The sequence below is a fragment of the Glycine max genome, chromosome 9 (genome assembly GCF_000004515.6).
Source record: "Glycine max cultivar Williams 82 chromosome 9, Glycine_max_v4.0, whole genome shotgun sequence".
NCBI classification, from domain to species: domain Eukaryota; kingdom Viridiplantae; phylum Streptophyta; class Magnoliopsida; order Fabales; family Fabaceae; genus Glycine; species Glycine max.
Genome location: NC_038245.2, coordinates 33,257,537 through 33,282,767, shown reverse-complemented (window position 1 = coordinate 33,282,767; position 25,231 = coordinate 33,257,537). Strand labels below are relative to the sequence as shown.

The 25,231-nt window shown below is 35.7% G+C and overlaps 1 protein-coding gene across 1 annotated transcript; it reads left to right on the top strand.

Annotated features, from left to right (window-relative positions):
* The first annotated feature begins 22,563 nt into the window (after positions 1–22,563).
* Positions 22,564–24,457, top strand: LOC100788213 (probable WRKY transcription factor 27). The gene is made up of 3 exons (XM_003533095.5): positions 22,564–23,373; positions 23,522–23,635; positions 23,821–24,457. Exons 1-3 carry the CDS (start codon positions 22,817–22,819, stop codon positions 24,266–24,268), a joined length of 1,119 nt encoding a protein of 372 aa, XP_003533143.1. The 5' UTR covers positions 22,564–22,816; the 3' UTR covers positions 24,269–24,457.
* Positions 24,458–25,231: the final 774 nt, after the last annotated feature.

Genomic DNA, 25,231 nt, shown 5'->3' with positions numbered 1-25,231 from the left:
TCATGTTTTCACGGTTCCTCTGTATCGTGTGTTTCCTCTATCTTCATGCATTTTTTTAATATTGCAACTGTATAGTACTTGAAATCTGCACTCACCGCGTTCTCTCTGTGTTCGTGGTTGCTCTGTGATGTATTTTTCTTTACACCAAGTGCAAAAATCATTTCCCTATCAATTGTTCTAGTAAAAAGGCACCTATCATTTGCTTTAATGTATCATATGTAACTATAGATAATGTCTAATGAATATGTATGTACAGAATATGGTAGTAGCCATTAGCTTGGTGTGTCTGCAAAAGAACTTGCTATGTGCTATTTTCTCAGTTATATAAAGATGGATTGAAACATCAATTTCTCAGTTATTTGCTATTTCTCATTGATATAGTTGTACCGAAAAAAGTACCGAGTATATATATATATATATATACACTTGGTTATTTGTAGCTACTTGTGTTGTGTACCCAGTACCCAAAAAATTTACATTCATGGTATTCTAAATTTGACTTAAGTGACATTGGAATGAATCCTATCCCTGGCTAGTCTAGTAGCAGTTTATAAACATGGTAACTTGGATGTACAAAGTTGAACTTGAACCCCTTGGTTATCAGTTCAAACCAATCAAATGGGGGATTTAAAGGCCAATATTTTTCCTTTTGGTGTGGATGCTCCTTGCAAACATGGTGTTGGGGGTCATATTCATTCATTTAGAAAAAGGAAATTGTATTACGGTAAGGACCTCGTTCGTGTTGTCAACTATGGTCATGATTATTCTTTATTTACTTTTAGAGGTTCTTCTACTAGTGGCTACCGTTCTTTGGCAAGATGCTATTAGCCTTGGAATGCCTTTTGTTTTTAAAAGGACAGAAAGCTCCATAATGGCGTTTGTGTTCTGTTCTGAAAGCAGATAAAAAAGCCATGGTCTAACAACCATGGTTCCATCTTCATTGTTTCTAACTGTTCTTGGATGCACCCCTCCAAGGGTTGCAATGCCTTCTGTTGGATTTCCCCTACGGTTACTTTTTGTTCCACTTTTTCTTCGTACAAATATATTCATGGGAAATCCGGTTTGCCGGAAAGTGCACCGGATCGTCAAGTATTTAAAAATTAAAACAGATGAATTCGAGTATCGAACTCAGGGAAACTAGTCTAAGGCATTGCTGAAAGAAACATTGATAATTGATGGTATAAAATAGAATTAAACTAGGTCTAGGATAAAAACAGTAAAAATGCAAGTAAGTAAAATTGACAGCAGTAGGTAGAAGTGTTGGGTCTTTCTAATAGACCAGCTAATGCATATAAGGATGTTTCTCTAATCGATCATGCTTTTGTGTTCTATGTTGTAGCCTAGATTACTAAACCTCGATCCCTAGTTGGACTGAATCAATCCAAGTTTCGTCCTCTGATCCCTCTTGTTGGATTGGGCTCAATTTAGACAACCCTCATAGGTTTAGACTAACTTAAACTAAGCTTCATCCTCAGATCCCTCTTGTTGGACTAGACTTAGCTTAAATAGCTTACGAAAGTTTAGCCTAATTTAGCCTAAGCTTTGTCCTCAGATCCCTCTTGTTGGACTAGACTTAGACCAAACAACATTATTGTAACAACATACTTAAAACCAAAACTTAATCCGCAGATCCCTCTTGTAAGACTAAGTTTTAATTCTGCTTCATTTAAGTTCTAAGGCAACAATACATATCCCAATGTTAAAATCACCTAACTAGGCACACAAATGATAGATCAGACCAAGAGCATACAAAATTTAAGCACTGAAAGAAGCATTGAACACAAGAAACAAAATCAATTAGATATGAAATTAATTACATTGGTTGTTCATTAGAAATCCCCAACAAGAGTGTTTAGCCAGCCATTACAGACGAAACCCTAACAATAATAAGCTTACAAAACCTAGGTATCTCTGCAAAAGCTGCTCCTCTTGCTGCCTCCAGAGCTCTTTTCCCGAAATAGGCACTGTGGTGTGCTTTGGAATTATGTGCCCTGACCTTCTTAAAATTCTCTTCCCTAATTCTTTACAAGACAGGATTTAAATAGGCTCTGAATTTGCGATGTTGCGCTTAGAACCACCCTCGCGCTCAGCGCGAGTAAGTGGATTTGAGCTTAGTTCCAATTATGCGCTGAGCCTGGCTGAAGATAACTGTTGCGTTTAGCGCACTGATCTCGCGCTTAGCGTGCGTCCTTGATATTAATGCCCTGTCAGATTCTTCTATCGCGCTAAGCACGCTGAAGCTGTACTTAGCGGTGGATGCACGCTTAGCCCACTGATGAGCTAAGCTCAACTGCCACTTTTAGCACTTCATGACTTAGTCTCATTTTCACCTGAAATTGCACATATTTTATCATTAAATCCAATGGACATATTCTAGAGACAACTTTATCCATAAAACAAAATTTATTTACAAAAATCACTACAAAATAACCATAAATTGGGGAACTATACAAGTTTTGGAAAATATTTTCTATACAAAAGTTAGTCGTATAAGACAACTAACAAACTCCCCCAAATTTACAGTTTTGCTTGTCCTCAAGCAAAGAAAGAACAGTTCACTTGTCCTCAAGTGACAAGCTATAGTGATCATTCAAAAATGGTGTTTGCTTCACAGAGAAATTCAACCATATGAACTGAATATCATGGATTGCTTCAATCAATCAATTTTCACAAACATGCAGCTTTTTCAAAGATAGAATCATGCACATTAGAGTCACAACTAAAATAAGCTAGTAAGGGTGGCAGAAATCAAGGAAGGATCATCAACCAAACCTCACGATCATTGTTTCACTCAAGCTCAAGTGTTTAGGCTCATTCCATCATAAACAACTAACGCAAGTCCCAACCTTTGCATTTCATCTCATGTCATACAGTATTGAACACACAAATTTGAATCCGAAGGACTTCCTAGGCTTATAATGGGGTTAGGCTTCCAATAAATCATGGTTTTTCTAGAATTCAAAAGATTAGGTTCTAGGAGAGCATTCATCCATAGATAAACCTTCACTTTTTCATTCATTCACATCCCATACTTGCCTTTTAGTTAGACACTCAGCTTAATTTCATTATTTTGCAGCATACACACTTATTGATTTCATTTGTACTTACAATTTTTTTTAACATAATATATATACAGAGATGTTATGTGTTTGTATAGAAATAGTGTGTGTATGCTGTTTACTTTAACCATTTCCATTCTTACCCAATGCCTCCCCCAAATTTGAAACAAATTTACCTTGATAATTACTCCCCCAAATTTGGGACAAATTTGCTTTGAACCGCACTTCCTGTGGATAATGCTCTCTTATAACCTAAGTCAAGGTAGTAGGAGATAACACTATATAGGCTCAGGGTTCAATCAATCAATAATTCATTCAGCTCAACCTGGGTACAAGGGATAATTCATTCACGCACATGGTCAGCTTTTTGGCTAAGTGGCTATCACAATCAAACATGGCCTTCATCATCCTCAATTTCATGCATCCAGTCCATACTTCAAAGATTCATGCAAAAATTAGTACTAAATGATAGTCATTTCTCTCAAAATTTAAGGATCACACTCTCACCGGGATATGGTTAATGCATTCCTTCACAATCAATCTGACAATTGACTAAGATTTTCAGTCATACTTCTAATCACATGATCATTCTCTTCTAATGGCTACAAGCTTGATCAAAACAATTATCTAACCATTCCAATCCATTCAAATCATACAATTGCTCATTCAAATCATTCTCAAACACTCATTTCATACCAAACAATCCACTGCATATCATTTTCAAACAATTCACTGTTCAAACACACTTTTGGTACAAGCAAACAACTTAAAGTGCTAAAATTTTAAATAACTGAAATTTAAAATAACTGAAACATAAAATAATTGAACATAAATCATAAAATAACTGAAAATAAAATAAAATGTTCAAGATGCACAAATTTAAATGTCCTGCTCATCATGTGGATGATCTTCATTAAGATCCAGTGCTGGAGCTGCTGATGAATCTTGGATAGGCTGCTTTGGCTCCATGACTGGTGTAGATGGCTGGGTCTCCTCAGGAGCAGGTGTAGAGGATGGCTCAGGTATCTGATCTGTGGAGGTACCCTCCTTCTGAGCCATGTGTGCATTTGCGTCAAAATAAAAGGGCTCAGGAGGGGTGAGCTCATCCTCCCCCTCTGCTGTTGCTGCTACTAGCTCCTCAGAAGCAGGTTCATGGGCTACGGATACCCCACTCCCTCCAGAAGGAGAAGGTTGGGCTCTTGGCCAGGCCACCTACGCATCAAACTCCTCCATGCTCATGATGGATGACAAGCCCAAGCCCTGAAGGCTCTACATGATAATGGACTGCCCCCTGTGGATGCTCTGGAGCATGGAGTGCAGCATCCGAGGTGTAAAAATAAAATCTAATGGTCCTGTAGATATAGGAGCTGGAAGTGATCTCTGAGTAGATGTAGGAGGAATAACTGGAGCTGAGGGAGGTAATGGAGCTGTGGAAGAAGAAGGAGCTAGTGTCTTTGGTGCTGAAGTAGTAGGGGCCTCTGATCTCTTACCCCTGGCCTTCCTTGGCCCTCTAAATGTCATTGTTGGATCATCAAGATTCCAACAGTTCTTCTTAATGTATGCCAAGTTAATGGCAGGGCTCAAATTCTCTAGGGATCTAGAGTCTGACTGGACTCCTCTGGCCTTGCATAGAGTTGTGATCAAGGTAGGGAATCCAAGTCTGGATGTGTCATGCTATGCAATCAGAGAGATCTGGTGGGAGATGAGGTACCCCGGGTTCATGTCCTTCTTCATGATAATTCCATAAATCAATTTGGCTCTGTCCAAGGTCACATCATATGTGTGGGAGGTGGGAATGAGGTTAGAAAAGGAAAGAACACTCCATGTCTGAGCTAGAGTAGTCATGTTCTTCCTCAGAATCTTCAAAGGTTGCCCATCAGAATTAAGCTCGAATCCCCTCCCTAGGATACAAAGCTTAGCAGCCAACTCCTGAGGATCAGGCCTCAGCAGTGCAAATCTGGAATATGTACACAAGTTCCCCCCCTCTTCCAGCACCACAAGGGTCTTCAAAGATGTGTTCAAGGTATCCTCATCAAACTTCACTAAATGACCTCTCACCTTCACCTGCTTAGGTGATTTATCATCGGGGTCATAGAGGTTCGCATAAAACTCCTTCATAATGGCGATGTTTATACTGCTGTCAGAAAAATCAGTCAGCTTCTCATCCCAATGGCGTCTCTCGAGTTCTTCCTTGAACTCATCAAACTTTGTATAATAGACTACCACATTCCTTTCTGGTAAAAGCTTGCGAGGCACCACAATGTCTGTATATCTCTCCCAAGCCTCTGGGGATGTGAATCTGGATCTATCAAATCTGGCTTGGGTAGGTGTAGAGGGTGTTTTCCTCTTCTTAGATGCCATCTGCAAAAATTAAAGACAAACACAAGAGATTAGTACAAGTTATTTTCACAAAAACAGAAAAATAAAACTGAAATTTTGACTGGGCGCTTAGCGCAACATGCTGAGCTTAGCGTGCCTTATGAATTTTTACTCAAGCGCTAAGCGCAGCAAGCTGGTGCTTAGCTCGAAGACACAGGAAATATTTTTTTCTACAGAATAGGCTTAGCGCACAACTGAGCTTAGCCTCAGTCTACAATTTTCAAAACCGAAAAGTATTGGAGCTTAGCACAGCATGCTGGCGCTTAGCTCAGCCTCCACAGAAAGACACTCAGGCTTAGCGCACAAGGCGCGCTTAGCCTGATTACAAAAACTTAAAAAACAGTGAGCGAGTTGAGCTTAACGCAGCAAGGCGCTTAGCTCAACTCAGAACAAGGGCTTAGTGCACAGACATGCTTAGCCTTATTACAAGGGAAAACTTATAGAAGCAAAGTGGCGCTTAGCCGTACATGTCTGGCTTAGCGCTGAACAAAAATTCTCAAAACCTAAATGTTAGAACACTGGTCCTGCTTAGCGCACAGATTCGCTTAGCGGGCTTATCACTTAAGTTCATCAGCAGAGATGAACGCGCTTAGCGCGACATGGTCCACTTACGTGTTCATCTGGAAATCCAAATTTTGACAGCTGCGATGAACAGGCTAAGCGCACAGGCGCACTGAGCGCGTTCATCGTGATTTCCAAATAGAACTTCAGGGGTCTTCTCCCCTTTTCAGCAACATTTCCCCTAATGGGCTTCTAGGTTACCAAAAATCCTACATTGACTAACCCTAAAACTAATCACCTTAACCTAACAGCAACTAACTAAGAAAAACAAGAAGTCATCTAACCTAAGGTTTGAAGAATGAAAAGTAAAAATAGAAATGTGCTAACTTACTTGGATTGATCTTGAAATGAAGCAAAGATGATGCAAAGAAGCAGTACACACGTAGCAGAAAGTAAAAGAATTTGCTCAAAATTGAGAGCATGCAGAGGTTTGGGTGCAAAGGTAGCAACCCAAGTGCCTCTGCCTTTGATTTTTAAAAACTGAAATGTGTATGGCACGCTTAGCGAGCAGCTGCGCTTAGCATTCCGACGTGATGATTGAGTTTAAAACACTAGCGCTTAGCCTAGCCTCGCGCTAAGCCTAACTTGAAGTTGTAAGGTCCAGTGAGCATCTGAGGCTTAGTGCAGCAGCCTGCACTTAGCGCTTTCTGCAACACAAAATTTTCTGCAACATGTGCTTAGCCTGAGATGTGAGGCTTAGCGTAACGTCAAGCTTCAACTTACAAAGAGTAGTTCAGGCTTAGTGCAACAGGCGCGCTTAGCGCACTTCCAAGAGTTCAAAAACCATAAGGGATTGGCGCTTAGCGCCACCTGGCCAGATAAGCCCAGCTTAAAAGCTCAAGTTACAGAATGGATCTGGGGCTTAGCGCAGGATAGTGCACTTAGCACTGCTACAATGAAATATTTACAGAGAAGAAGTGGCGTTTAGCGCATCATCCACGCTAAGCCCACAGGTTAAAGTTCAATTACCGCAAAGATGTGGGGCTTAGCGTAGTGATGTGTGCTTAGCGTAGGGGTCTGTGCGCTTAGCGTGAGCAAGCTCGGCTTAGCGCGTGAAGACTGAGTGCTTAGCGCAAGGTCTACGCTTAGCGGATAAACAATTGCAAAAAAAATTTTAAGTCTTTTTTCTTTCTATCTCTTCACACAAGCTCACAACCCCTTGTTCATTACTAAACAAACTAAAATTAATCACAATCACAAGCAAGATATCCTAATTACATGTAAGAGAAAAAAAATGAAAATAGAAAAGGGAAAGAAAAGCCGGGTTGCCTCCCAGTAAGTGCTCTTTTAACGTCATTAGCTTGACGCATCGTCTTGTTATCCAGGATCCAAGAGAGTTCCTACTTCAAGGACCTTCTTCTCAGGTCTCTTTTCCTCCATCACATGCACTTTCAGACAGACATTTTGGCGAGGTGGATCTTTGTCCTCATGGAACAAATCAAAGCTGATCTTCTATGCCCATCTACAATATCTTTTTTCCCATGTCCACCATGCAGCTTGCAGTAGACATGAATGGGCAGCTAAGAATGAGAGGAATGTCAGCATCCTCTTCTATATCTATGACAACAAAATCAGCTGGGAATATCAGGTGTTTAACCTAACATCTTCAATGACTCCATATGGCTTTATAATGGAGTTGTCATCTAACTGGAGAGTCATGCGTGTAGGCATTATCTTTATCTCTCCAAGTCGTCGGCACATGGAAAGAGACATTAAATTGATACTAGCTCCCAAGTCTATGAGAGCTTTGCCTACAACAACCTCACCAATAGAACACGGTATCGTGACAACTCCAGGGTCTTTGTGCTTGGGTGGAAGAATGCATTGAATCATAGCACTACAGTTACCTTCCATAACAATTCTGTCACTATGGATGTACCAGTTCTTCTTTGTTAGCATATTCTTCAAAAATTTGGCATAGAGTGGCATTTGCTGAAGTGCTTCTCCAAATGGCAAGGTAATTTCCAGTTTCTTGAAGATATCAAGAAATCTGGCCAAATATCGCTCTTTATCTTTCCTGGAGGGTACCAATGGATAAGATACCTCCTTGCATTCAATAGGAGTAGCCTCTTTCTTCTTTTCAATCTCAACAATCTTCTCTTTTTGTTTTTCATTTTTCAATTTTTTTACTTTTTCTTCCTTTTCTTTTGTTTCTTCCTCCTTCTTTATTCTCTATTGACAGTCTTTTATTGATACCTCTCCTTCTTCATCACCTTATGCTTCCTCAACAATTTCTTCAAGTTCAACTAAATCATCAACCGGTTCCAGTGCCAGTTTAACAGCCAACTGTTGTTTATGTTCCTCCATCTTCTTCTCAGCTTTTCTTTCATCCACATGGTTTGTCATTCTGCTCCTTTTCATGACAGCTTTACATTCTTCCTTTGGATTTTTCTCAGTGTTAGCACTAAAGCTTCTTGACGGCCTATCCGCCAAATGTTTTGCGAGCTGTCCCACTTGGACCTCCAGATTCTTTATAGCAGACTCTGTGCTCTTTTGGTTAGACATAGAAACCTGCATAAATTGAGCTAGAGTCTCTTCTAGCTTTGTGGTGCAATCATAGAGACTAGGCCCTTGTGGTTGTGGCCTTATGGATGATCCCCCTTGGTCTCTATTGAATTGATTCCCAGGGTGGTTCCTCCATTGTCCCTATTGTTGGTTGTATTGTTGTCCATGCTGGAATCCAGAAAATCCACCTACATTAAAATTGTTTCTGGGTTGGTTCCCCATATAATTGACTTCATGTGTGACTTGTTCTCCATTAGGGATACAACATCCAGATTCATGAGCTCCACCTCAAATTGTACATCCTGCAACATGAAAAATAGAAGAATGTGAAGTTTGCACAAAATGAATTTGAGTTGGCAACTTACTTAGTGTTTCAGTCAATGCCTCAAGTTGCTTAGATAACAACTTGTTTTGTGCCAACAATGCATCTTGTGAGGTTAGCTCCAATAAGCTCTTTTTAGTAGGAATGCGGGCTCTATCTCTTAGAATAGCAATGTCACTTGCAACCATATTTTCAATAAGATCCATGGCTTCTTCAGGGGTCTTCAACTTGATTTTCCCCCCTGCGGAGGCGTCTAACAGCTGCTTGGACTGTGGTCTTAACCCATCTATAAAAATGTTGAGCTGTATCGCTTTTGAGAATCCATGAGTAGGGGTCTTTCTCAATAAACCGCGGAATCTTTCTAAGGCCTCACTCAGAGATTCATTTGGAAATTGGTGAAAAGAAGAGATGGCAGCTTTGCCTTCTGTAGTCTTAGACTCACGAAAATATTTCTTTAGAAATTTCTCCACAACTTCATCCCATGTCTTAAGACTGTTTCCTTTGAATGAATGAAGCCACCTCTTAGCTTCTCCAGATAGTAAGGATGAAAACAAGCTCAACCAGATTGCATCTTCAGGCACACCAGCTAGCCTAATAGTATTGCATATTTCAATGTAACTGGCTAGGTGTGCATATGGATCTTTATTGGGTAAATCATGAAACAAATTATTCTGAATTAGTTGAATCAATGATGGTGGATATGTAATGGTTTGTGCTTGAACTTCTGGTTGAGCAATGCTAGTGAAAAATTATGGCACATTAGAACTTGAATAATCCTCCAGGGTTACTCTTCTTGGCTCTTCAGCCATGATTGTATCTTCAACAGGTTCTATATAAGAATGCCCTGCAATAGGAAAACTAAAAGATGCCTCGGAAGATCAAGGTTCTTCTTCTGGAGTTGCTGCTGCTTCTAAATCCTGCAAAAAAAATTTGATTCTCTCTAAATTATGCTTTCTACATGTGGCGTTAATCTCCAAATCAATGGGAATCAAATCACCTGCAGTAGATCTTCTTTTCATACAAGAAAATAGAACAACAATTATCTAGTCCAAAAGAACAATGAATGTACGGTAACTAAAATATGAACAAAAAGAATCAATGAATTAAAGAGAAAAATATAAAAGCAATGCCGTAAAATTGAACTAAACTCTTCTTAAATATAGTTTCCCCGGCAACGGCGCCATAAATACTTCGTTGAATTTCCCCTGCGGTTACTTTTTGTTCCACTTTTTCTTCGTAGAAATATATTCAAGGGAAATCCGGTTTGCCGGAAAGCGCACCGGATCGTCAAGTATTTAAAAATTAAAACGGATGAATTTGAGTATCGAACTCAGGGAAACTAGTCTAAGACCGGGTTAAATTCAGAAATAAGGCATTGTTGAAAGAAACATTGATAATTGATGGTTTAAAACAAAATTAAACTAGGTCTAGGATAAAAATAGTAAAAATGCAAGTAAGTAAAATTGACAGCAGTAGGTAGAAGTGTTGGGTCTTTCTAATAGACTAGCTTATGCATATAAGGATGTTTCTATAATTGATCATGCTTTTGTATTCTATGTTGTAGCCTAGATTACTAAACCTCGATCCCTAGTTGGACTGAATCAATCCAAGCTTCATCCTCAGATCCCTCTTGTTGGATTGGGCTCAATTTAGACAATCCTCCTAGGTTTAGACTAACTTAAACTAAGCTTCATCCTCAGATCCCTCTTGTTGGACTAGACTTAGACCAAACAACATTATTGTAACAACATACTTAAAACCAAAACTTAATCTGCAGATCCCTCTTGTAAGACTAAGTTTCAATTCTGCTTCATTCAAGTTCTAAGGCAACAATACATATCCCAACGTTAAAATCACCTAACTAGGCACACAAATGGTTGATTAGACCAAGAGCATACAAAACTTAAGCACTAAAAGAAGCATTGAACACAAGAAACAAAATCAATTAGATATGAAATTAATTACATCAGTTGTTCATTAGAAATCCCCAACAAGAGTGTTTAGCCAGCCATTACAGAGGAAACCCTAACAATAATAAGCTTACAAAACCTAGGTATCTCTGCAAAAGCTGCTCCTCTTGCTGCCTCCAGAGCTCTTTTCCCGAAATAGGCACTGTGGTGTGCTTTGGAATTTTGTGCCCTGGCCTTCTTAAAATTCTCTTCCCTAATTATGCACAAGACATGCTTTAAATAGGCTCTGAATTCGCGACATTGCGCTTAGCGCCACCCTCGCGCTCAGTGCGAGTAAGTGGATTTGAGCTTAGCGTCAGTCGTGCGCTAAGCTTGGCTAAAGACAACTACTGTGCTTCTCGCACTGATCTCGCGCTTAGCACGTGGCTTTGATATTGAGGCCCTATCAAATTCTTCTATCGTGCTAAGCGCGCTAAAGCTACACTTAGCCCACTAATGAGCTAAGCTCAACTGTCACTTTTAGCACTTCATGACTAAGCCTCATTTTCACTTGAAATTGCACATATTTCATCATTAAATCCAATGGACATATTCTAGAGACAGCTTTATCCATAAAACAAAATTTATTTACAAAAATCACTACAAAATAACCATAAATTGGGGAACTATACAAGTTTTGGAAAATATTGTATATATAAAAGTTAGTCGTATAAGACGACTAACACCTCTATTCTCCTAAATGTGTATAAGTTATGCACACTCACACAAACAATGATATAAGTTATGCACACTCACACAAATAATGATATATGCTAATATACTGAATGAATCATGTTCTATATACAAAGACTGACTTCTAGTTGCAATATATATAATTGTTATTGTGGGCTAACTTGGATTGCTTGTGAGCTAATTCACTTATTGTACAATCCAAGCTGAAGTGTAGCTTTCAATTAATCTCAAAGAATTTTTCTTTGCCTAAAGTTAAAACCTTTGAGGGGTTGTGTTCGTTAAGGGAGCTGATTCTTTGCTACATCTGCAAGTAAATTGCATGAAAAGTTAACCTTTCTTTTGGATAGTCATGAAACGTTAACAAAATACACGTCATACATGACCTTTCAAATGGATCAACCCAAGAGTTTTCTATTTTTCTTTGTTGAAGAAGAAATGAAATTTAATAGTTAAAAAATGATAAGAAAACTAAGAAAGTGCCAAAATAGTGCTGAATGAATCAGTTGTTGTGTCACGCTAGAGGCAAAGGTTAGTGACTCCACACAGTGACACACATTCTGGGGAAGGTTGTTTCTGACTTTGCCCTTTCACATATACATAGATACATGTTGTGATTAAAGCAACATTTACTCTCCCCTCCACTCCCCATCTAGCTAGGTATCATGGAATCTAATTTCTTCTTGAAAACCAATATGCTAACTCTGAACCACACATTGCAACATGAATTAGTGGTCCTTTTAGTTGGCACGGATTGATCATGGATGATGGAGTTCCTAAAGGGCATGGTGAAGCCAGTGGCTGCCACTGCAGTGGTGTGTTTGGTTGTGGCCTTGTCCGTCTACTAGAAGCTGGGGCTGGAGCTAGAGCTGGTTGTTGCCATTGTGAGGGCATATGATCATAATCCTTCGGCAAAATTATTTTTGCCTCAAAAGTCATTTTACACCATATTTTTAAACATATTTTAACTCTTATCATCTGTTCCTAATGACTTTAAAAGAAAAAGTAAATGTTATGTGCCATGTTTAGTGTTTACGTGTGTGTGTGTATTGTTGTAGCAAGGGATCGACAAATAAACCCATATTCATATTTCCAATTGATTTGATTTGATTTCATTTCATTTCATTTTATATGAAATGGGTAGAGGAACCTGTTTAAGTTCACAACTTGACGACAAATCTAGGCGTTGGTACTAAGGTACAATTCTTCCACATAAATGCCTGTTTTGTTTTATATAAAAAACTTTATGCATGTAACCATCATGATGCAGATTGGAGTAGGGGTAGTTGTTGCCATCTTTGGTCTGGTTTTTGCTTTTGGGGGTTTTGTTCCATCAGGAAGGTATGCTCGCAAATTTAAACCAGACAATATATCTCATGTCCTGATACCATCACTCAATTCAATTGTTACTTTTCCTTTACATTGTATGGGCTGCGAAGGCACATCATTGTTAATTGCCTTTTAGTCTTGATTACAGTTTAAATTGGGATATGCTTTTGTACCCCAAAAAATGGGATATCTTGTAGTATTAGTCCATTGAAGACAGTGTTGTGGTCAATAGTAAGTTGTCTGAGGAGGATAAAGCTACTCTTCAGGTATGATTTCCACTCAATTATTGTTATCTTCTAGCAATCAGTAAGGCAGTAAAGGAACATAACCACTGAAGCCAATGAACTTACAAGAGCCACAACATACATGACTGTGAACATTATGAATATAGGGTTATCAAGAAATATAGGAAGAATAAATAAGTTTATTTTTGTTATGATTGATATTTATAGTTAGCTATATGATTATGCATCAACATCGCTGGCTTTTTGTCCCTATCAAATTGCATAAGACTAGGAGTTTGTGATTCTGACAAAAAAATTATAAACTCAGTTATTGGTTTTGAACAATAATTCAAATAATATCCAGAAGTTGTTGATTTTAGTGTTTCTAGCATATTTGGGGTGTCTTGACTTGCTTGGTTTTCTGTTGAGCCTTGACTTCCTTGCTCCCACTCCAACCCAACTTCACACTAGTTTGTTGATTGAATTGTTGGTAAGTTTGTCAATCAAATTTTGTATGTCACATGTTAGCAATGTGGTTGATGATTCATGTAGGTGGGAAAGTTTTATATCTAATATTTTTGGGAATGATGATTGATGTAGGTGGTCATTGAGTTCTTTATCGGATTGTTGCTCTATTTTTGGACCGTGATGCTCATCATCACAAGTACATTTTTTATCTTGATGTTTGTTACGAATGTTTTTATTACTTGTTCGTTGCTATTAATGAGAATTGATATATGTTATAAAAATTATGTTCATCATGAGTGAACCTTAGATTCCCATTTGAGATTAAATACAATAATTCTTGCAGATAGTTTGCATTAATCATTGTATTGAATATTGAATTATCTGTTTGGACAGTTTGGGGATACTCATATTTTTATGGTAGATTCATGAGTTAAGGTTAAGATTATTTTGTTAAATTTGATGAAATTTTGATACAATGCATTTCTAGTTGTTCTCTGAGTTCATACTTGATTGTCAGGGAATTAATCTCACTGCTTTCATGTCGTGTACTTGGAGATCAATGCAAAATGCTACCGAAATTTCATCAAATTTAACAAAATAAACTTAACCTTGACTTATGAAGCTACCGTAAAAAAATGTCTTCCTGGATGGGATAGGGCCACACGTATAATGAAAAAGTGAGATTTTCATGCAACGAATAAGTTTATGAGTATCATGGAATTATTATTTAGATGGATTGAAGTTGGATGAATAAAAGTGTCATGAGCCCTGCAATTTGCTTCTGAAAGAAGTCGACCGGATGGGGATGGAATTTTTTTTGTCCTTGTATAAATTGTTTGAACGGGAGACGACAAATATTGGATGACATACGAAAGCATCTGTTGTGTGATGAGATTAAGAAGAGTTATTCAATATGAATATGGCATGGTGAATTGACAGACATGTAGAGTGGGTCCCAATTTGAACCGTTTGATGTATAAATGGGAGATCGCTTAGAGGATATGATTTGTGACCTTGGACAAGAGTTTTTTCAGCAAGCACATGCCCTTATGTATGATACATTGCAAACTGATTCAAAGAAGTCTTTGTATCTAGGGTGCAAGAATTCCTTGACGCTGTTGTTGGTGGTATTAAGTCTAGTTAATGTGAAGGCCAGATATAGGTAGAGTGACAAAATTTTTAGTTCACTGCTTCAAGCAGTGCACGATATGCTTCCAGAGGAAAACATGTTGCCTAAAAGTTACTATTAAGCCAAGAAGATACATGCTTTCCTAAATGATTGCATACTCTACAGACATGAATTTCAAGAAATGTCCACCCTAGGTGTGGGGTATCACGGTACAAAGTGAAGGATGATGATGAGTGTAGTAGTGAGGAAAGATCAAAGAAGGGCCCCCAGCGAAGGTGTTGTGGTATCTTCCCATCATTCCAAGGTTTAAGCGTCTATTTGCTAACGGAGATGACGCAAAAGACCTTACATGGCATGTAAATGGGAGAAACTGCGATGGAATGCTCTGTCATCCGGCTGATTCCTCCCAGTGGAAGAAGATTGATTGTTTGTATTCATATTTCGTCAAAGAGGCAAGAAATCTTAGGCTTGGACTAGCCACTGATGGAATGAATCCCTCAATGAAGGATCTAGACATGGGTGACTCAGACAAATGTTGGTTGTACGTCGAAGAAAATCCTCCCCACCTGGTTGCCACAGGAAGACTTTATGAGGGGTCCACAACCGTTCACAACATTCCTTTGCACCATGATCAAGTCAAGGTCGATGCTGAGGAAGTTACAGATGCAGATGCTCACATTCTTGTACCCACTGAAGAGGCTAAGTTAGTGGGGTAGACACTTAACACCTTCCTTGCTTGGCCGATACATCTTGTTAAACATTTATCAAAACAAGTATTTCACTGTCATTAAATGCTTTTTTTTTCAATTAAATTGTTCACTGTATTTAAATTATGTTAATTAATTGTGTTGGATAAACAGGGAGCAGTGGGACTGGCAAAACCTGCAGATAGGTCGGATCATGATGTTGATGATCCCCTATATCTGATGATATTGATCATCCCACAACTTTTTCTTATGTCGTTGTAGGTTATGTGGGATGCTACCATGTTTGGGGTGCTTAATGACAACTTCCCCTTGTACATAAAGCATGAAGATCTATCAGAAATAGCACACGGTGGTCAATGTCTCAGCATCTATGTTATACAGTTGTGAATTCTGTTAGTCATTTTACATTATAGTTTACTACCTAACTTATTGTTTTAAATTCATACATAATTTACTCTATTTTAACAATAATAGGCATATGACTGAGACAAGTATGCGAGCGGGGAATGCCGATGTGTATGGATTCCTCGAGCCACAGTCCATACAAAGATCTGGGCAATCACAATTTGAATCAGAAAGTTATACTAAGAACTGGATGCAGAATTCAAAGAGGGATGTGTACCTAGGAGTCTACTTGAATGGGTAAGTTAAACTGAACAAATGAATTTAATTAATGTATAATGGCATAATAACTTATATTGTTTTTCACTGCAATGCACATTGACAAATGTTCATCATTTAGCCTAAGGAAAATATTGTTATCTGGTTTTGTTCGTTGCATAATAGGCCAAACAACTACCTCAAAGAAATTATTAACAAATCAGTCCTATTTTTCAATACATTTGCATTAGCATTAGTCGGGAACATTAATATTTTAATTGTATAATACACATCCATGTTTGTATTCAACAATGCTTTGAAAGGAGTTGACGATACTCCACAAAGTAAATCCAAGGTTGCTGCTAGGTGGATGGTTGTTAAAGTAAGCCATTTAAACAATGCTTCTAGTTATATTTTAATATTGTGTACACTAATTTTTACTTAACATTGAATATCTAAATTTCATAATGTATTTACCTCACTAGATGCGAAGCGCCTTCAATCTCTCTGGTTCCAATGGTCTAGCATCATTTAAATACTGCATGATATAATAAAACATAAGTTAATAATGTATAATACCAATTATAACAAAATGAAATATGTTTGAATAAAACAATTATTGTTTCCCAATTATTCTTGAAACTTCCTAAGATTATAGTTAATATCCAGTGGGCAACCTATTAATTGAAAGTTAAAAATGAAACAATTAGTGTTTAAGTAATTTTGGAATTATAGTTTAGTTAATTTACATTTTTTACAATTCATGTCATATGCACATTAAATATTCTTTTAATTCATGATAAATATTTAATTCTTTTATGGAATTTTTGCCAAAAATTGTCTGAAAACAAACTGAAAATTATCTGCTGTGGTTTTGCTTTTACCTTTGCAAGTTAAATTGGGTTTATTAAAAAAACAGATAATACATAAAAAAATCCAAAAAACAACATCTGTTTTTAATAAAAATGATGTTATATATATATATATATATATATATATATATATATATATATATATATATATATATATATATATATATATATATATACATCAATTTTTTAGAAAACCGATGTTAAACTTCATTCACAACATCGATTTCTATAAAATTGATGTTGTTGTTGAACATACAACATCGGTTTTCACCAATAACCGATGTCCGTTATTATAAAACAACATTGATTTTTACCAAAAGTTGATGTTGTTGGTTGACTACTAACATCGAAACCAATGTTATTGGTTGACTACTAACATCAGTTTTGTTAAAAAAACAAAACTGATGTTGATATATGAAGATATATAACTTTTTTTATAATTATTAATATTCAATTAAAAAAGAGTGTTGTTATTAGTTGATTACTAACATCAGTTTTGTTAATCATATTACTTTCAATGTCGATACTTTCAACATTGGTATTCGATGTTGAAAGTCCTTAATAACCAATGTTAAAATCTTATTTTTTTAATAGTGTTGATTAATTGACAAAGAGGTATGTAAGTATTGTAAATATCTTGACATGTTTAATTTCTATAATATATATTTTTTTAAAAAAAAAAAAACACATCAAGTGTCATTATTAAATCAAGAGATATCAGCTAAATGTGTAAACGATTTTATCCTCCACTACTACTCAAACTTTTCCTTACTTTATTGGAGTCAATAAGCTAAGAAGGATTGAACAAAAAGCTACTGAATCATATAATCACTTTTCAATTCCTTTGCTACTCAAGTGGGTTTCGTCAATCGTCACAAGAGAGAATGATTGAAATAAAGTGAGAGAGCTCCAGGTTTTGTAGGCTATTCCATTGGCAAGCCAACCAAATTCAAATGGAATGAAGAACTATCGTTGAAATATATCTCATTCCTACAAAAAAAGATAAAAGAAAAAGAAAATTGGACCCCTCCCACGATTAAGGGCATGAATTAACAGGTCTGCATCAGATAGATAGTGGTGGTCGCATATATTTACACAACACTTTTTACACATTTAGCTTCCTTGAGGTACCAACTCTGCTTCATGTCCTTGTTATCTTTTTTTAATCATTACCTTTATCAATGAAGAACTTTCTGCATGTCCCGTAAATCATATATATATATATATATATATATATATATATATATTGGACATACTCGAACTTGAACCAAACACAGTTAACTATACAATCTTTCTTCCTTCAGTTAACTTTGGAATTGATTTGGACTCAATGCCCTTTTAATTTAGAAACACATATCTATTAATCTAAATCAAATTTTAAGATGAAATCATTTTAAATTAACAAACACAAATCATTAAAATTGTTATGATGTTATTAGAAATTTATTTTTCAAACATTTTTTGGGATGAAACATCAATATATATATATATATATATATATATATATATATATATATATATATTTTGCTTATGCAAGTTTTCTTTTTCTATACTCTTCTTTTTAAAATTTTGTAACACTATGCACGCGTATCTCCTTTTGCTTCTGGAGGTATATTGATCTTTCTATTCCTCCCCTTTCCCCCCCCCCCCCCCCCCTCGCCACCTTTCCCGTTCCCGTTTCACTTCTTTATTCTATGCACGATGAATATTAAAATATTTTATGAGAATGATTCTATTCTTTTGTTAAAAGTATATTACAAGCCACTTAAGTAGTATGATTCTTATCCAGATTTAGCTTGATTTTCCTTTTAAAAACAGTATTATTTTCTTTCCAACCAGAACACTTGGAAAGGTCGTCGTTTATATCTTAGTACGCACGTTGTAGTCATTGACAGCCATGAATTGGTCTCCAATAGATAAATACTCTTTAGTCTTCACAAATTCAAAGCTATTTTCCTTTTTATCCACTAATTAAGATTCTAAAATAGAATTGTGTTTCAAATGTTACCGAAAAAAAAGCATAACAATATTCGTAATCTATATATATATATATATATATATATATATATATATATAACGTTTTTACTCGTTATAAAACTGTTTTAATTTTTAGTCTGCATAGGTTAATTAATTAAAACTATAGAAACTGTTGGGTCTAAGTAGAAGATATATTCCTTAAAAAAAAAGTGGAAGATATATAACATTTTAATTTAACGATCATAAAAGACAAAATAAAAACATCAAAATTTATGTTAGGTCAAATAATACTTATGTGTTAAGAATAAACAGATTTTAAAAAGCTGTTTTCTCCATATATAGTGAAGAAGCTGAGTACAAAAGGATTCACATTAATCATGACACATATATTTCAGATTTGAAAAGGTCAGGATGCATATCATCAAATAGAGATCCGTATTTATTTCTATTTGGAAATACAAATTCTCGTGATGTCCTTTTCTATATAGGTTATTTTGAAAGCTTGTCATCCCCCATAATGGGGTTATCTTCGTGTGGAAACTGGCAAAGGATAGATTACCCACTACGAAAAATCTGCAATATAGGAACATCTTGTTGGAAGAGCAACACCACCTTTGTCCGTTCTGCTTAGAAAATAGGAGGATAACAGCCATTTAATATATTCACTGTCCGTTCTAATATCAAATTTGGCAAAATTGTTACAAATGGATTGGGGTTCAGATTGCTCAACACAGAGATCCCAAAGAACATTTCTTTATGTATAATTGTTTTTGCATGGCTGGGAAGGAATAAAACTATTGTGTGGAGAGCTGTTTGGTGTGCAGTGGCTTGGTCCATTTGGTGTCACAGAAATAAAATTGTCTTTGAAGGGGAACAAATGGATTTTGATGCAACAATGGAATTAATACAGTTTAGAGCATGTTTATGGCTTTTTGCGAAATTAAAGAACTTTTCCTACTCATTTTATGATTGGTACGTGAATCTTAGTTATTGTATCCAAACTCTGGCTTCTTGATGTTGGCTTGGTAATTGCTACAACTTGTAGGATAAACATCATATATGTTGTATAGCTTGTATATAATTTCGGGTTAGCACTAAGTAGCTGGAGGGAGGATTGGGTTCGTTGGGATAGCTATTGGGTACACGTGTTTTATTTATTAAGAATGAGTTATATTGTAGTTTGTTGGTTGGGAGAGAATTTGGGGTTAAAATTGTTTATTGGTAATATGTTGTTGTAATATGACTTAGGTAACACCGGTACCAGGTAATGGTTAAATAAAAATCTCTTTTGGTTGTTCAAAAAATATCATCAAATAATTGGGTCAGTCCGCACGTCTTGGCAATTATCAACGTTTTTGTTTAATTTTACTGTGTTAATTATATATCGCAAGGAAACACAAAATATTTCTTTTTTGTTACAGAAAAATTAGGTGTACTAAGTCTCAGGAACTCACCGGAATTAAGAAAAAGTTCAAGGCTTAAAAAACACTTAACTCGCTTCTTTGAGAATGTACATTTTATCCTCATTTGGCAAACATGTTTTAAATATAAAAGATATAGCTTAAATAAAATAAGGAAAAATCACACCTGAATTCAATTTTGTGTAACCAGATGTATATGAAGCTTCTTATATGACACCTAAAAAATACGGTTGACAACACCTTTTTGAAAAAATTGTTAACAATCAAGCAAAATTTCTATAACTATTATGATGATTGTAGGATGAAAAACTGTTCAAATCGTCAAAAAGCTATAAGAAATTACTAAAAAAATTTTACCGAATAATTAAATAAGTTTTTCGTTAGTAAAAAAAATTATAAGCTAATTAAAATGTCTTACCGATTTGAAAAGTTACTAAATTTTTATTTTACAAAATAGTTAAATAAGTTTTTTTAGCTAGTAAAAGAAATTAAAAAGTAGCTGAAATGAGGGTATTTTTTAGGGTTCTACTAAGGAGTAAAAGACCACTATTTTGCTCTCCACTAAATAAATTTTATGGATCCATCACAACTCATTGAGTCTGATATATGTTATTTTTTTAGGCAAATTATTTTTAAATTCTCATATAATTTAATGAGAGATTTAAAAATATAATTTACAAAAAATATATGTGACTGTTTTTCAAACTCTTTAATGATATGACAAGTCAATGAATTATTAATAATATTATTGTTATGCCATTAGTTAATTTTGTTACTTTAAAGGACAAATAAAAATATTTTATTTTATAGGAATAAAAAATTACTTAAGTGACATATTTTATAGGAACAAAAAATTATTAAGAGAGTTCAAATTACTCGCTCTTACTCAAATTATTTAAGGCTCGTAGTCAACTATAAGATAAGATTAATAGAAGAAAATTGCAAAGTAAATTACAAACATTTTTGTAATTGTTTGGCAATGATACAAAATTAAAATCTTCCACCTTAACGCAAATTTTAATATAAAATTTGTTACCGAGACTGACTTAAAAATTAAAAATTAATAAAAGAAAATTACAAAGTATATTTTTTTGAGTAATTACAAAGTATATGAATTCAAACTAGTTTACCTCACAAGTCATTGAACTCGTAAACATATTTGTTTGGCAATGATACAAAATCAAAATTTTCAACCCTAATGCAAATTTTAATATAAATTTTCTTCCTGAGTCTAACTTAAATACACATTTTTTTATTACATTAATTCAAATCTAATTAAAATTCATATAACCACTTTAAGGGAAATTAAAGATTCTTCCATATTTAGACATAATCTCATTTATGATGTAAAAGAAATATAATGAAATGACTTAAACGTATTTTTTTATTTTTCAAAATTCACAATTTTGATTTTCCCATTTTAAAATAAAAATATTTAATCGTTTTATTTTTTAAAATCAATAGAAATACTTAGTTCTTTCTTTTGTAAAATTAATCTTTCTCTCAAAGTAAAAGTGTTGAATTCACTGATAATAGATCAATATTGATTATGATATAAATTAAATAAATTATTTCATATTATATTATAAAATTAGATTATATCAAATCCATTTTTTTTATCAAATAACATTTTTTATATTTGATGAAAGTATCAAAATTATGAATTTTATAATACTTGTAAGATCAAATATTTGTACTTCAAAATATGGATTTAAAATTATGAAATTTAAAATATAAGAAGACTCAATGTTACTATTTTAAAATTAAGGTACTAAAGTTATAACTTTTTCCAATGAATTTCATGTTTACATTACTTAATTGAATGAAAGAAAATAACAAGGGTTAGTAACTTTTTATTATTTCATAAAACACGAAGGCAGCATAGGGAGTAGAGCGCGCCCCACTGCCCCAGTTTTTAGGGTAACAATGCAGAAATATGGCAGTGGCCAGTGAGTCAGTGGCAGTGGACTCAGATTTTCTTTTGCTGAGCAATTTTCAAAGAGCGCTACTGCTAGTAACGTTTCCTCGATTACGTGCACTATCCAATCAGAACACGAGTATGGTTCAGGTAACATGCGTTTGGGGGCTAAACAGTAAACACAACATAGGCATCTAAATCATCGGAATCATCGTCCTTATCACGTTGCTGCAACCTTAGGTTGGGTCCCCTTTGACATTATACCAAAGTCAATGAAAAGGGCAACCAAAGTTCTTTTGTGCATTTTTAGTGTGAAAATATTAAAATCTCTCACATAAACAACTCCTAAATCCAAGAGGGGAATTAAATATATATGAAAATACATTTTTTTTTTCTTTCCCTATCGAAGCCCATTTTTCCCAGTATAAATAATTAAGAATTACCCAACCGAGGCAATGCTCCACCACAACATCCTTCTCTGTCTCTCTTTTCACTCTAACAAGTTTTTTTGGTTCATCAAAAAAGTCAGCGCCATTCTTTGTGCCTCTAATTTCACCCTCTGTTTCAGTCTTAATTTGCTCTCTCCCAGTTGTCTCCATTGGGCATAACAGAAACAGAAACACCAAACACAACTGAGATTTATTTTTCTGCAGGAATTTCTAGATATATAGTTATATACCCACAAACCAATTCTTCTCTCTCAAAAATGACTCATGAGGATTGGGATCTCTTTGCCATCGTTAGAAGTTGCAAAGCTGCTACATTTACTGCCACCACAAACACAGAAACCCCACCCACCACTACCACCACCACCACCTCCAACACTACCTCTTGCTCGGGTTTGAGCCAAGAAAATGGCTCATTCTCTTTTCCCAATCTGGTGCAACCAACAACCAATGGGTTCCAAGAGCTTCAACACCAACAATTGTTAATAAACTTCAACCCCACCAACACCATTACTAGCACTAGCACTAGCACTAGTGGCCTTGGCATCAATCCCAATTCCACGTTTTCTGAAGTTGCGGGATTCATTGGACAACAGCAGATACAGCAAAGTCTCCACCACCATCTCGTTCCTGCTCCCACAAATCACACCTTCATTGGAACACCCTCCACTACTGGTTTTGACAGGTTCCAACAACAGCAACTCCAAACCCCAGAACAACAGCAACCACAGCAAAACCAACCACCCCTTCAAGCACCACAAACAAGTCACATCCTTTCACCAACCACACAACCACAAACACCCAGATCAAGAAAAAGGTAAATAATCACTTCAATTCCCATTTACAAACACACTTTACTCAATCTCATTACATTAACAAAACCAAAAGTCAAACTTTTTCCCATGCATAAAACCCCATAACATAAAAACACTACATTTAACATCAATTTCCATTTTTCTCTACAGAAAGAGCCAGCAGAAGAAAATGGTATGCCATGTAACCGCACAAAACCTCTCATCAGACTTGTGGGCATGGCGAAAATATGGACAAAAACCCATCAAAGGCTCTCCATATCCAAGGTAAATAAATACATATAACCAAACACTTACACATGCAAATTAAAACATTCTCTCATCACCTTCTCAGTAACATATCCAGTTATCCACAACATTACACTTTCAATCTCACTCTCATCACAAGAAATTCAGATCCATATCTGAACCGGTTTGTGACCAAGAGTCTAAGAACCGTTATTTTTTTATAGGAACTATTACAGATGCAGTAGCTGCAAAGGATGCGCTGCGAGAAAGCAAGTAGAGCGAAGCACCAGCGAACCCAACACGTTCATCGTGACCTACACCGGCGACCACAAACACGCGAAACCCGTTCACCGGAACTCCCTCGCCGGCAACACCAGAACAAAACTATCCACCACCCGTTTACCCGAAACCCATGAAACCGTGTCTTGTGTAATAATAGAAAACGCATGCTCTTCAAACTCTGAGCTTTCTCCCATGTCGGTAAGGTCCGACACGCTGGAAAACGAGGCAACGCTCGTACCCGGCGAACCCGATTGCCCGGACACGGATATTGACCCTGAGGTGCCCTCTGAAGAAGACGAAGACGTTTTGATACCCAACACAGGTGCCATGTCAGACTCGATTTTCTTGGGGTTGACCAATTTTGACCGCGACGGCGTTTCCACGCTTTAAATTGATCTGAGTAGCAATCCCGGGTCGACCCGGTGTAGATTCTTCGGCTCTTCACCCCGCAAAACTCGCCGACCTTCTGGATGATTGTAATTACTAATTTGTAATAGTTTTATTTTCTTTTATAAAAATGTAAATAAATATAGTTTTAGTTTTTAATTATTTTATTTTCTCGTACGACCTTATAATAATGAGATAATGCTCTCTTTTCTAAATATAAATTGTCATCTATAATTCATTTCTAATACGGTATATCTTTCTTTACTAAAATAGTGTTTATTAAAAAATTTATTATTGAAAAAGAGAAATTTTGTTCACTTATGTAATTGTTGTCTTGTTGAGTATGCCAATGTTTGAAATCTATACATCATTATCAACATGGCAGCAAGTACAACCCCAAAACGTACCAAATTTATTAAGCATGTAATATAAAGTTTGAGAGGTTGTAAGTTTTATTTATAGTATTTTCTTATAATTGATACTGATGAATAAAATATTTAATTTAATACTATATTTATATTTTTAATAGAGAAAAAAAGTTATGCATAAAAGAAAATGTAAGAATTATTTTATAAGAAAAACTTAAAATATGAATGTGAAAACACAAATTTTCGAATACACAACTGGGGTGTTTCATGTGTGGACTGTATGTAAAGAAAGTTTCAGAATCTTCCCGGCTCCGGCTGTGATGCATTTATGACGAGATAGAAACCCTGATTTTATTTTTACTTATATTTGTTTTATGTATTTAATTTGTCTCGTACCCTACTAGTAGTTGGCACTAAGGTCAAACCTTTTTTATTCTTAGGAAGATGACCTGGTCAACTATATTTTATTGTGTGTTTTCATTATTTCAATTATTGAGCAAATAAATTAATGTCAGCCATTTAAGGTGGGAAAAGAAAACATCTATATTCATGGATTTAGTATTGTTTTCGGCAAGTATTTAATTGGGGCTGAGTGATA